This window comes from Corvus cornix, chromosome 2 (assembly GCF_000738735.6).
Source record: "Corvus cornix cornix isolate S_Up_H32 chromosome 2, ASM73873v5, whole genome shotgun sequence".
In the NCBI taxonomy this organism is placed as follows: domain Eukaryota; kingdom Metazoa; phylum Chordata; class Aves; order Passeriformes; family Corvidae; genus Corvus; species Corvus cornix.
This window is the reverse complement of record NC_046333.1, coordinates 29,772,663-29,787,240: the sequence shown is the minus strand read 5'-3', so window position 1 is coordinate 29,787,240 and position 14,578 is coordinate 29,772,663. Positions and strand designations below refer to the sequence as shown.

At 39.5% G+C, this 14,578-nt stretch overlaps 1 protein-coding gene across 1 annotated transcript in view; it reads left to right on the top strand.

Annotated features, from left to right (window-relative positions):
* Nucleotides 1-5,398: 5,398 nt before the first annotated feature.
* The window catches only part of SUSD5 (sushi domain containing 5), a 41,567-nt gene continuing 32,387 nt past the window's right edge, over nucleotides 5,399-14,578 (top strand). Inside the window, exons 1-2 of the mRNA XM_010398663.4 lie at nucleotides 5,399-5,713; nucleotides 13,869-14,046. Coding sequence (XP_010396965.1) covers nucleotides 5,620-5,713; nucleotides 13,869-14,046 — 272 coding nt within the window. The 5' untranslated portion in view covers nucleotides 5,399-5,619. The remainder of the gene's footprint in view (nucleotides 5,714-13,868; nucleotides 14,047-14,578) is intronic.

Sequence of the window (14,578 nt, the reverse complement as noted above, 5' to 3'; positions counted from 1 at the left end):
TTGGCCCTGTGTGTGCAGGGACTGCAGCACAGCACCTGCTGGTGCAGGTACAGGTGCTGGTGTGGGCACCCTGCTTTGGAGGAGGCTCACAGCACAAGTGAGACCTCAGGAAGGGACTGTCTTGTATCTGGTTGTTGCCCTGGGACTGTGAGAGGGTGAGCCACATTCCATGCATGCTCATGCCATGCCACATATCCACAGTGTGAGGCATTCAGGAGCTATAGACTGGGTAGATGCTGGCAGCCTTGAATTTAATTGCTCTCTCTCATCTAACTGCAGACTGGTGAAGGTTGGAGAGTGTGAGAAACTGGATGAAATAGTGAAATGGGAGTGGTTTGTCTGCACGCTCAACATGGAAATCTAGGCAAGGTATTAGATTCTTATCCACCTAGACTTTTACAGATGCCCACAGAGAACAAAGAGAAACACTTTGGGTAAAATTAAGTACTTTTCTAAACTGCTACATAACTTTCACCCATTAAAGTGCTGCAAGGCCTTAAAAAAAGAAGAAGTGAAAGCTACCACACTCCCCCAGCCAAATAATACCAAGAGCAGCCAAAAGTTTTGTTTACCTCTGTTTGTCAGAAGAAAGAATTGAATTGATTTTGTGTATCACTAATATTGCAGCTGCTGTTTTATGACCAGATATCTTCATTCTTTTCTTGAGACTGCTCAGTCTCCAAGAAATGAAGTGTGATTTTTACAGTTTATATGGCAATGATTTATATGAGGGTCATGGCCTGTCACATGACAATGCCTGACCCCACATAACATGATGTAAGTGTAAGAATCACACTCTTTCTTAGGGTCAGCAGCTCCATGACACAGGTCTCTGTGTTCAACCCACCACCCACAAAGTGGGGGAAATATGTCTTTTCCCTTTTTTAAAAATTTTCTCCTTTTTTGTCGGCTCCCTGAATTACTTTCAGGTAGCTCTGCACATTTCTACTTTTTCATTTAATTAGGTGCAAACACTCTGTATAAATAAAATAAAAAGTTCCCTGCAGCTAGTAGACTGTTGCAGACTGCCAGACACTGAAAAATGTTTGTCTGTGTTGCTGTTGCCTAATATTTCACGTTTTATAAACAAAGAAATCTTTCTCTCCCTCTTTTTTCTCTCAAGTTTCCAGTTAGCTTTTGGGGGTTAGAAGCTTGGATACAGCTGCAGAATAAATTTGGATCCCAGTATACAGTAGGTGTACTATCCATGAAAACAATAGGTGTACAGTGCTACCAAGGTTTCCTGCCTGCCTTTTAGTCACACAGACTCCATATCCTTTAGGAGATGTCATTGCAGTGCTTGTATGTAAATGCTATATCATCTATTAGGTATTACAGATCCCTTTACATGGTCCTTGGGAAGCCAACCCATAATTCTTTATGTCCTCTTTCTAGCAGGGACACAAGGCATGGACTTCCCCAATTATAATGATATGATACCTCAAAAGTATCTGTAAAGAACTTATGTTGATTTACTAAGAGCATATCAGAACTGAGTGTAAAGTTGGTTATCTCTTTTTATATGTGAAGAGAGAGAGTCCGGAGAGGTTGTGCAGGCTTACAAGTTGATGTGTTACGAAGCTGCAGAACCCAAATCCTCTTGGTTTCCACAGTCTCCACCACTGTATCTACAGAGAGCCTTTATCAACAAGTATGGCCTCTAGAAAACCAGTTATTTGGTTGCATTTATATATAGATCAACTGGTATCCGAAAGTTTGGAAATGGTAACTCATACCTGGGCATGGATCACCATAAATAGTTACAGAGTTATCCTATAGTGCCGTAATTCTGTGTAGATGCTGCAGCTGAGTGTAGGGCACTTAGCAAACTCTATGCCTCAGTTATTTCTGTATTTATCTCCTTTCAGCTTCATCTTGAGACAGTGCTTCAGAACTTCCAGACTGTATTATAAATTCTAATAATCATGCTGGTTAGAGCAATTTAGTCACCACCGTGCTCGTATATGAATCTGGATCTCTCTCTTAAAAAAAAGTAATGAAAATTTAGGATGATAAGTAAACCTAAAGACTATATCCCATTTAAATTCAGTCCTTCAAGCTAAATTATGCGGACTGTCAACACCTGAAGCTATTGCATTATGCAGAGAAACAAGTTAAACAGAATCTCATGCTTTAGTGACAGAAGAGAGAGGTATATTTTTCTGAACAGAAACTTTATTTCTATTGTGCTTTATTCTGATGTGAAAAGTGACCTTTCCTGTGACTTTCCAGCATTCTTCAAAGACCAGTTTCTTGGCCAGCTGCAGCACTTTAATGAATCTCCCAACATCTGCCCAACTTGGCTTAAGATAGCAAATGTTTCTGAGTGTCTATTTGCTCAAGACTTGAGGATCCTAGTCCTTGTCTTGCAAAGGCTCAAGATCATGTGTTAGAATTTGCAGAACTGGAGCAATGTTTACAGTATATAAATTTTCAGTGGCAGAAAGTAAATATTCCCAGTAGTAGATATGAAGAGACCAAATACAATAATATCTATTTTAAATACATGTGTTGCTGCTGTGCAAATGTGTCTTTATTCACTGGTATTTATTTTAGGTGTTTTATTTAATCTTAAAAATCTACTCTAAGTTGAATGACATATTCTAGATGTAAATGTGCACAGATGCTGTTCAGGTAGTAGATGTCCAAACTTTTATTGTGTGCTTCACAGCACACAAGTGTCTTGTGTATGTGCATTCATATGTGCATGTACATACTTTATAACCCAGTGCCTTCACGTGTCTTACTCACTACATAAAAGTTTGCACACAGTGAAGCACTGTTTTATAAAATATCCCCATTGGCACCTTCACTGCTCCCAAGGCAGGCATGATCTATCAGTGGTGTAAAGCTGCAGGCACAATTAATCTTTTGTAATCTGTCATAATACATTGTATTTTATACACTGAATAGTCTGACTGATGTGTTAGTGTAGTGCTATGAATGCCAGAGGTTCTGAGCAAAATGTTATATCTGTTTCTAAGCATCTTAACTTCCTGATCTCATTTTGAGATTTAGGTTCCAAGAAGGGTTTGATTCTAACAGCAGGATTTTTTCTCTATTAATGTTGATTTCAATGCAAAACCATGCATATCTTCTAAGTATAAAACCTACTCTGCTGAGCTTTATAAAAATCTTCCAAAATACACTAAGACCACGAATTTTTGTTGATAGAAATATAAGACTGGAAGGACAAGTGTTTGGCAGTGAAATACTTACCTTCCAGGAATCAATAACTGGTAAATGTCCTTACCTTTTCACACTTACAGACTTACTTTACAGTTGAGATGGGATGGCTAGAAGAAGCCAGGTCATTCTATGAACTGTTCATGCCTTCAAAAAGGAACAGATCTTGTGGTCTTGTGGTAATTCTTTAAAATTAGTAAGATGTTCTACTCAAGAATACAAGCTGAGATTTTCCAAGACAGGAGCCAGAGTGGCAAAATGCCTTTACATATATCAACACAAGGAAATGAGCCAATTATAGCAAAACTAACCCAACGGACATTAGGAATTCTAGATGGAAATCCGGAAGATACTGTCCTTCCCTCCACCTGCTTTGGCCAAACTCACGAGGACACAAAGGGGCAACAAAGTCATCATCCCTATGACAAGTGTCAGGGAGACCTGCAGCTACTGCCGTGGTCACGCTAGGTCTCCATTAATGTCTGTGAGTCTTGCTGTAATTACTTATTCAATTTAATGAAATCCCTTTGCTGTCTCACTAAAAGTGTCCACCACTTTTTAAAATAGGGGTAGAACTATTGGTGTATCATAAAACTGCGTTTTATGCCATTAATTCCATTTCTAGTAAAAGAAACATAAACTCAATGAATGTTACAATTTTCTGTTTCTGTCATGTTGTATGTTAACTCCTGTTGTACAGAGCTTAGACTTTCTGTTGAAATGAAGTGCACTTTTGTAGTTGTGTTACACCAACCATCCTATGTTAAGGAAGAGGTAAGAAAGGAACTTCCTATCCTTCTCATTTTGAAGGCATTCCTTACGAGTTAGGTTGGAAAGGCAAAGCAAAAAATAACCGTGCTGCCCTTTCTATTCTCTGGATAAACAGAAAATTCAAAGCTACCTGAAACCTATCTGCAAGTTTTCAGCGTGTACATTCACATGCCAGAGATGGGCATACAGAAGAGGAAGAAGCCTACAATTCTTTTAAAATCAACAGGATCAGAGCATTATCTTCCCCAATTCATCAGATGTAGGTATTTTTAAAACTTCTAGTGCTATGGTGTTACTTGCTACCTTGACTTTCTTATAAAGGAGTTCCAGAGCTTGAGTAATTTTTTGTGAGACTGAAACCAACACTGCGCACGTTCATCATTCTCAGTTGATGCCTGCAACTGCCTACCAGCACCTTGCCTTGTAGGACACCAGGGCTTCTGGCAGTGAGAAGGATCAGTTCCTTATTTCTGTTCCTGGTGGCTCATAGCTTCTTGCCAGACTGAATGTTTCTGCCCAGCTTCAAATTTCTAAGGGAAAAAATTTTAAGAAGCTGAAATAAAAGCAAAATAGGATGGGAATATGAAAACAACATTTCTGAACCCTGCTGAGTTCCAACAGCAACACAAAACTATTCAGTTTATATATTTAGCTAAATAAATCCTGCCATCACCACTAGTATGTTTCCTCTCATTGTGGGGGTTTCTTTTGACTTGTGTTGGGACAAATATAAGATGAATGAGAATAAGGGACAGATGTCAGTTCTGTAAGTGCTAGTGGGAACTGGGAGCTCCCTTCATCAGCTGCTTTCAGAGTGTTCAAGCCTGACCAGGGCTATTCATCTGGACCAGGAGTGCTGACAGAGACCAGCTGATGGACCCCCTCTTCCATGCCTTCAAAAAGGAACAGATCAGAAAGGAACCTTCAGTTCCTCATGCCCATCCCAAAGCTGGAATCTGAAATAGCCAGATTAATCTGTCCCAGTGCTGTTCTTCAGGGAGGCTTGGTCCCCAGAGTCCCATGCCGCTTGGCACTTCTCCTCAGCCCTCACCTGAACACCATCACTCTTGCTGCAGCAGCCACTGACCTCAGCAAGGCACGGCTGGCTGATTTTGTGCTGTGGAAAGGAAAACACTCCTCATGCCTGCACCCATCCCTCTGGAGATGCACAGCTAAGCCCACAAACTCACCGTGTACCAGCAGCAGCTATGTAGCTGCCCTTCTCCTCTCAGCCAGGAATTACTTCTGCCCGTTGCTTGTCCTTTCCCCCCCTTCTCTCTCCCTCCTGGCTTTTACATTTCTTCCATCATGATCCATTAGGTATTTACCGGCAGGATAATGTGACTTTTCACACCGGTTCTCTGTGTGCACTGCCCTGCAGACTGGGCTGGATAAAGCCTCTCCCCAACCCCAGCTGGCTGGACATCTCCCCCCCACCTTCCCCTCCCCTTCACAACTAGCCAAGCCAAGGATTCCTCTCTCCCTCCCTCGTTCTTTTTCCACCCCTCCCGCCTTCAGTGCAAACCCAAGACGCAGGATCCTGCCGAGGGAAAGTGCTCCTTGAAATCATCACCGCAGACCCCGCTGTGAAAGTGCAGAGGAGGAGAGAGAAAAAGCCTCGGCAGCCAACCTCCTGCGGCTGAGGGCTTTGCAAGCAGGGCAATGGCTCCAGGCTACCAGAGATTCTCTCTCACCTTTCTCCAGGGCGTGGGGTCTGTATTCTTCATGCTTCAGATCATCTGTGTTCAGGCTGATGGTGAGTCTCCCATTCAGTTTGGGCTGGGTTACTATGGCTGGAATGAGAGCTGTATGTTGAAATGTGTTATTGCAAAAAAAAAAAAAAAAAAAAAAAAAAAAAAAAAAAAAAATCCCAAACCAACTTTTTTTTTTTTTTAATAAGAAGCTTAAATACATGCCCCAGTTTGTGTTAGGAAACTTCTGATTCAGAGGTTTTTGAGACTCTACAAATATCCTGGGGTTAAGCAGAGAAAGGAAATAAGATCCCAGAAGGCTAAGATTATTTCATTACAACAAAATGACGGGATAGTGAACTTTTCCAGAGGAAATAAGTATAATGAAACAAAGCCAGAACACGACTAAGAAGACTCAGCTATATTTTAGGAGACCTCTCCTCATAATTCAGAGTACCTTTTCTCCAAAGAACTTTCCCATCTGTCCACTTCAGATACCTCCCTGTGACACTTTATACAGGCAGGTATTGAGGAAGGGAATCCAAGAAGTGAAAGACTTTGATAACCTCTTCTGTTCAGTGCCACACACGCTGAAGATGACTGCTCACCTTTCTGCACATGAGCTTCATCTGCGCTTCACTGCTGAAGGATGTGATCAGAGCATGGATTTGGCTGAAGCACCAGCTACCAGTTACTCTAAAATGGGACTTTTTACTCACTGATGGTAATCCTGAACGGCTGCATCCCTTGAAAGGTTCCAGTAGCATACTGCCCTTTTAATGATTCAGCTTGTGATAGCGATGACCGACTTGTCTTAACCAAAACACAACTTACTTTTGTAGCAACTATGTCTTTTCTTGGGAGAGCAATGCTGAATGGTCACATTTTTCCACTTTCACAGCTGCAGTAGATTTATGCCCAATCTCAGAATTTTTTAATTTCAATACCCTAATCCTTTACCATTGATGTTTGCTGCATTATTCCAGAGAACAGATCTTAAATATTATAGGGCAATAAAAATCTCTTCTTGTTTGTTCTCAGAGTATTTTTCCTGCTTAACTTAGATTTCTTTCAGCTGATGACAAAGTATGGCAAAGGAAAGGGAGAAAATTAATCTTGCCTGTATGTTTCTACAGCTTTGAGTAAAATGCCATTTATACAACAGAACCCCGTCTTGTGAATTTTAAGAGAATTACATTTCATTAAGCATAAAGGAAAAGAAATGTGTCAGACAACTGCACTGTGTTGCAGTAGGCAAAACTGTGATTCTGTTTTAGGATGTACTCCTTCCCTAGCAAAATGCCTTTGAAATGAGGAGAGGGGAGAAATCATATCCATGAAAAAGGATTCTTCACAGGACAGGAATAATAATTTCCCTTGCTAAGAATGCTTCACCTGAAGAACCCCTTGTTTTTCAGGGCCACCTTCTAATTCGTATTATTTCCATAAAATTTACTAAACTAACTTCTTGATTCCTAAACAGGCATCTTCTAAAAGAGAAAGGAAAAAAAATGTTGGAGATCATTTTAAGGCAGAGCTCATGACAGATTTTAATTGTCATTCAACAGTTTGTCAAATTTACTTCACATGTGGTAAAACATTTATAGAATTAAAAGGTAGAATATCTCAAGTACTTTACAATTGTCAAGCATTATTATAATAATATGGTTTGCAATTTTGTTTAAATTCTATGCAGTGTTGTGAAAGATGTGTAAGTCTGCTATTAACTTGATCTTCAGTAGGTTCTCCTAATATTAATATTCAAGCAAACAACTGCAACACTGTCCTATAAACCATCTGGGTTAAAAGAGAAGAAAACGCTTTATGTCAGCTTTAAAATTTACCACTATGTATTTAAGAAGGTCTGAGAGTATGAAACAGGATGAATACTTTCTTTTTGTAGCAGATTCTGCCCCGATCCAGTCAGAAAGCACCTTCTCATTTTTTAAGTCGTAGGTGAAAATACAATTGTGCTAGTTTCTAATAGATGCAAATGTCACTTAAGTGCAAACAGACCATTCTGAGTGACACATACGTGTTTGTGTATTCGTTATTTTTAACTGAAAGTATCTGACTCTGTTGCAAACTGCTAAAGGGATTTTGAATTTGCTTTATAAAAAACCTGTGAAATTCAGACTGGCCCCTGTTACAGTTACCTCTGAAACAGGCTGCAATATATTTCCCTAAGGAAGACTTTCGCTTTATTATCTCACACAAAAGTAGTGACAGAGAGCAGGCAATAAAACTGGTGGCCATCAAGGTCTCTTGAAGGTGTAAAGCTTCAGAGCTTAACTGATCTCTTTTGATCATTATTTACCATGGTACATATTGCTGTAGCACACATAGGTTCCAGAAATGCAGAAATAAAATACAGCTTTGTTTCACTTTGCAGCTTTTTTTCCTGATTTTAATATGCTTGCTCAAAGCTGTTCTGGTCCAGGTCAGATGGACAGAGGGCTCCTCAAGGGCTTGTTCCTGCTCTGATGTACCATGGTGTGCTACTGCTAGTGCAGTTACTGGAGAATAATATGGGTTATTGTGGCAGTTCTGAATTGTATCAGTGTAAATTCAGGGGGTTTAATTATTTTCCATTTGCACCGGAATAGGAGAACAAGGATGTGACTTCCTGTATCCTGCACAGGAGTTGCCTCTGCTTTTTTTGCCTCCCTGTTTTGTCTTTTCACAGCTCCTAACATATCCACAAATATGAACCATTCTTTTCTGCAGAGTACTTGCTCTGAGACAGAGCATGTCAGGAGAGGGTGATGGCAATTCATTTACCATACTGAGACACTCCTGAATTGAAAGAATGTGCTGATTCCCAAACTTTACTAATTGTGTCGAAGTGGAGTTGGTCTGTTGGCTAAATCTGGACTATGTGAAGCCCTATTGGTCGCACCAGTCATCAGTAGTGACCATGCATAGTGACTGCAGAGGTTGCAAGTGAAAGGATCTAGAGTCCAGGGAGCTGGGCTCAAATAGGTGAGGATCTGAGAGACATGCCTCTAACTAGAAACTGATGACGTCCAAAGTAGGGAAACCCCTCTGCTAGAGTATTTAATTTGGCTTGTTTTGCATCATTTTTTTTAAGTAAAGGAAAAAAATGTATGGTTTTTTTTCTCTTCTGCTCTCTCTATATGCTCACGTTTCAGTAGCAGGTGTCTACAAATTTCAATCTCCCACTTGCAAAACAGCACACATTCTTGCATGAACAATTCCAACTATTTGATCCTAAAGCGTGTAGTAAAATCAAAATTTAGGCTCAAGCTGAGTTTAACTGAGGGGGAACTCAGAGATGACCTCTTGATTTTGCTATTTTTCTGTTGATGTAATATTTTTTTAAATTGAATAAGACATCATTCACTTTTGTTTCTCACAGAAATAAACTCCACATTTGTGAACTCTAGGTAGAACTGGTAATTAGACAAATCTCTGTCTGCAATTGTAGAGTTAATGGGTCCTCCACCATTACACTTACAATCAAGTTACATTGTTACACACAGCCATAGAAATGGAAATAACGTTCTCTCGAAGTACAGAAGTGACATTCCCTTTCTTCTTCTGAGTGTTTTTTTCTCTTCTCTTCTCTTCTCTTCTCTTCTCTTCTCTTCTCTTCTCTTCTCTTCTCTTCTCTTCTCTTCTCTTCTCTTCTCTTCTCTTCTCTTCTCTTCTCTCTTTTACCTCAATTTTAAATTTTTAACATTCAAGTAAAAATGTATTGAACTCCACATTTGCACATCTTTCACCAAATTTATTTTGTTGAAACAGAATAGTTTTTATCCTTTGAAATAGGAAGCATCATGTCTTGAGTTCAGCACACTGGGCATGCCTTTTAAAGTGCTTTCATTTTATATTATTTTTGAGACACAGTCTTACTTCAAAGTATATTTTACCATGCAGTCTTATATTCCTTCTTCAAGTAAAATGCAAATCCTGCTGAAGACATGGAGAAATTTGAACTCATTTCAGTGGTCTTTGAGCTGTGCCTATGCACCTCAGAAGAACTTCTTGTTGTATCTTTTACTGTAAAAGAATAAATTGGCCGAACTCTCTTATTGATAACCAGTAGAATTCTGCTAAACCTAGTGACCTTCCACAAAATATGAAGAAGCAGCTTTTGGACTGGTTTTATTTTTGAAGAACTCCTTTTTTTGCACTTCCATGTATCTGATTGTAGACGTCTCTTAAGTCTTGAAAGTATTAGGAGGATCAGTTTTTAGAAGCTGAGTTTAGCAAAATTTGGAGCTGGAAATAAGGTGGCGTAAGAGTAATGAACCATCGGAACAGTTTGCTATAAAGTGTGCTGTAAATTCTCCATTACTTGGAGGCATTGAATCATGACTGGATGCGTGTTGAAAAGACATGCTCTAGTTCAACCATGAATTTTTGGACTTGATGGTGGAATTGCAGGGGGAAATCTACAGTCTAGTTATGCAGGAATTGAACACAGTGATAGAAATGATCCCTAGAAGACCTGAGATTTATGCATCTGTGGGTATGTTTTCAATCAGAGTACACTGGGGTACTCTTAAGTAAAAGCTGTATGAATCTATTGCAAAAATTAACTAAAACATTATCAATATATCAAAATATAATCAATATTCTGTAATAAGAGTGATCAGATAATGGTGGAGGCTAGCGATCTAATATAGGCTAGTTATTAAAGAGGGAATCTCTTTGGTTTCAAGCATGAATTTTTCATGTGAGCTATGAATCCCACTGACAACAATTGGAAGAATGATGTCTTATTATTTATGCCTCATGAGTGAAGTTAAAAGCTTTATCACTTGTTTCAAATGGGAATCTAAAAGAACCTTACTGTTACAAGGATATTTTTCGTTCTGAACCTGGCTAAACTCAACATGTTCAGCAAGCGTCCTGAGACATACTACTTTGCATGGATTTTTAGCTTGATCCTTAAATCAAAGGGACTTGCTTTGTTTAGAAAAGCTTCAGAAAAGTGTGTAGAGTTTTGGTAATGAATTTTCACCCCTCTGCGGGGGGTGAAAGCTTTATGGGAAGCAAATGTTACAGGACAGAAATGAAGTGACAGAGTCAAGAGAGAGCTCAGACACAGGGGCTGCTCAAAGGTACCACAATCAAAGGCATACTACATTCTTCATGCAGACATGATCCTTCATCCTGTGTCTTATGGAAATACAGAACAGTCTCATATTTAAAACAAAATGACAGTACCTCTCTTGATACTGCCTCAGAGATAAGACTGATTTCAACCACCCCAATATAAAAAAATGACTGCTATGTCATCAAGTATGGGAGAAAATCCTTTTTTAAGAAACCTTTTAACTAGCACCGATAAAAATGTTACAAATAATTAGCCAGGACCCTTAGATTCTCTTACACTGAAAATGATACCATTTGAGATAAAAAGTGATAAAAATTCTATACATCAATATCTTGTATATGTTAGCCATGACACTGTAAGGTGCAGAATTCAGTGTTGCAGTCATTTTTGTTTAAGGGGATTTCCTGTTTTGATGTGCTTTTGTGTTTTTCCTATTACCATGCTAGCATATCTCCTGTTATCTCCTGTATTTTTTTCCTGCCAATGCCCCTCAGTAATGTGACACACCTCACGATATTGAGGATCCAGCTATTCCATTGGTCAAGCATCTGATAAGTGAACCTTACTCACTATGATATTTTCTAAGTAAGAAATCAGACAAAACCAGAGGGCACATCTTGAAAACTTGGCAGATAGCCACAGGGCTTCTAAAACTTTGAAGAAGATTCGCAGGTTAGTCTGCTAAACAGGTTGGCCTTCTTTATCCACCTCTGGCTAACCAGAATTTCCTATAAAGCAGTTCACTGTAACTTCCCAACCAGTAAGTCTTTCCTAGCTTACCTTATAATTCACTTGTTTATATAATTTGAACAGCCCAGATACCTTTTCAAAGGACAACGCTCTCTTTTGACAGCACCTTCATAGGTTCTAGTAAAAAAGTTAGTGTATCTTAAGTACTAACAAACAGCGTAACAGTAGTCAAGGGAAGCTGTCTCGGTGCCTGTCTTGGATATCTAAACTCCCTTAAAAATGTAACTGTTGCTTACTGGTAAAAAAACTAAATAATTAACCATATTTTTTATAATTAAATCTAGAGGGAACTCAATGCCTGCTGATTTTCCTTTCTTTAAGGCTTCTAACTGAAATACTAATAGCTGGAAAATAAGGGTCAAAATAATGTTTACAGTTTAAGTCAGATGATATGCAAACTTGTCCTCTTTGTCTTGGATGATGCATCTCAATCCCGATGGCCAAATGTTGAAATGTAGAATGCAGACAGGCTTTTAGTTGGGACAAAGCCTCAGTAAAGCATTACACTTAATCTCTGTTTTCCTTTAGGAGAGAAAATAGTTTTGCAACTTAAGAATGGTTGTTCAAAACCATCATCTTTCTGCTTATATGGTCTCTCTCCCTCAGCCATGCACACTTCACTGTGTCTGTCGTGGCTTAGGAAACAGGAGCTACATTAGTGTCATGTGCATTATTTGGGCCATGTGGTAAAGAATCCTGATGTTTGTGTACTGAGGGATGTAGAGGCTTGCTGCTTTCACTACTTTGTGTAAAACCCCCTGTTCTAATTACAGTCAATGGTACTGATTGCAGTGGAGAATCTAAAGACAATGTAATCTAGGGGCTATCACACTGACCAGTGTTTCTGGCTGTGTTCCTTGGTCAGCTACTGTTAACTGCCTTAGGAAAATCACTCTGCGTACTCTGAATTTCCATTCCTTCTCGTAGCTGCTTGTCCCGCTTATTTAAATTGCCATCTGCCCAAATCAGGACGACTTCTTGCTGTGCACAGGTAGAATTCCCACCAAAGCAGGAGTCTTCATTGGGACTTGTCTGCCCTTGCTAGCTAATGTAAACACAAACAACATATTTACTTGAGGGAAACTTTACATGTTTTGATGTAAGGACTGTGATTCTTCTAGTAGGTTTAGTTGTGCACAGGTGAGAACAGAAAGCTGTTGTGGGCAGGCCTACCTTGTATAAGTTCCCCGTATTTAGGATTAGAATTAGATTTACCAATTTGTTGAAACAGTATGTGGTGAGGGTGGCACTTGGTAGAGAATCAGGCTGAATCAGTCTGAAGGATTCCCAATACTGGTCAATATCTCCTATGAGTGTGAAGCTGGCTACGTAGTGAACACTCAGTATGTGCTGGAAGTTATGCACTCATATAATCACTGCCACTAATCCACTTTGGAAATAAGACATAAATAAGTGCTTCCAGGCATTTACTGAATGAACAGTGCTTAATAATTTTCTTCCTGCACCTGCAAGCAATCTCAGTCCTTACCTTTGAAATCTAGAAGGTATTCTGAGGGATGTTATCATCAGAAAAAAGATAGTTACGGCAACTTAATGTCAGCTGCAAACTGTCTCATTGTTTATTTCTTTTTCTGGAGCAGCCAGCTAATATGTTTATTCCATAACCCAGTAACTTCTCAAGCTTCATTGCCAAAACCCCAACTGACCTGTTCCCAGTTGCCAAAACCTCTAACTTTCACCCTTTCAGCTTTCCCAGTACTAGATAAATGAAAGTAAAATAAACTGAACTGAAAATAAAAATAGCATTAAAAAATGTTACACTAAATATGTTCTCATGCTCATTCAAAAAAAATAAAAAGCTTCCATTAATAAAAAATTTTGTCTGTCTTTCCAAAAAGGTATGATAACGAAGTGGTCTGCATTGGAATGACATAAGTTTGATTTTAGACAATAAGTATAAATCTATTTCTGACATGGAAGACGGGGCTGCAATACTGGTTTTTAGGCATGTGCTTGCTTTATAGATGTAGTTGCTATGGAGTAACTGTAAAATGTTTAGCAATGGATTCTGGTGTTAGTAGCCTACAGGAGGTGTTCTTTCCAACTTTGACTTTTTTTGTGCATATGAAAGAGTATCATGTTTTCTCTCTCCAGGTCTTAAACACAGACCTGGAGAGGTGAGACAGGCTTCTTCTCTGAGTTAGGAATGACTTGCTTTTCTGTTGGTGCACAAAATTAAAAGAAAAGCTAACATGAGATACTTAGTCTTGATTAAATTACGCCTTCCAAAAAGTAGGTGGCCCATTAAAATAAACTTAGTAAAAGCATGAAGTCTTTATTTTGTGATAATTTGCAATATTTCTGTTGAATATGTATTGAGTACAATTCCATGATGGATGACATGTCCTTTCTTGGTGTTGCAGGGAAAGTGTTTGCACTTGAGTCCAAGAACAACTCTCAGGGTCTGGATTTAGCTGAAGCTGAGAAAGCTTGTGTTGACCTGAGTGCTCGCTTAGCAACTGCAGAAGAACTGAAAAGGGCTGTTCTGGACTGTTCTTTTGCTGGCTGCACCACAGGATGGCTCGCCAGTGGCTCTGCCGGGTAAGGACAACAGCATAACACTTTCTGGGAAGTAGGAATGATGGTTGACAAGCAAGTTTTCCACCTTGATGAAGATTTACTGAAAAACACTGGCCACAATTCAAGCACCATGACATATAGCTAAATGTGCCACTCTCCCCCCAGAACTAATTTTTTACGGCTAATATTGCAGGTACACAAGTATTCACCAGTGTCACGTTACAATTTCACAGATTCGGCGCAATTTTCTCTTCTTCTTTCCTGCTGAATTACATCGTTGTGGCTCCTGTCCCCCTGGCCTGTAGTGAGGTGCTGAGCCCTAAAGTGCTTTGCAGGCTGAGAACATGGTGCTGGAGTTAGTGTCCATGCTCCTGCTGACTCTGTTGCTCTCCAGTCTCTAAGAAGCTCAGCAAACTAAACTTCTCTTGGGAGCCACGTGTCTGTCTAACGCACTGACGCATGGCTGAACAGACAATAGCATGTTCGAAAGGGCATAGATGCACTTGGGTATGATAACCCACATGTGGTAGAGAGTTTGTTGAGAAAGCTCACC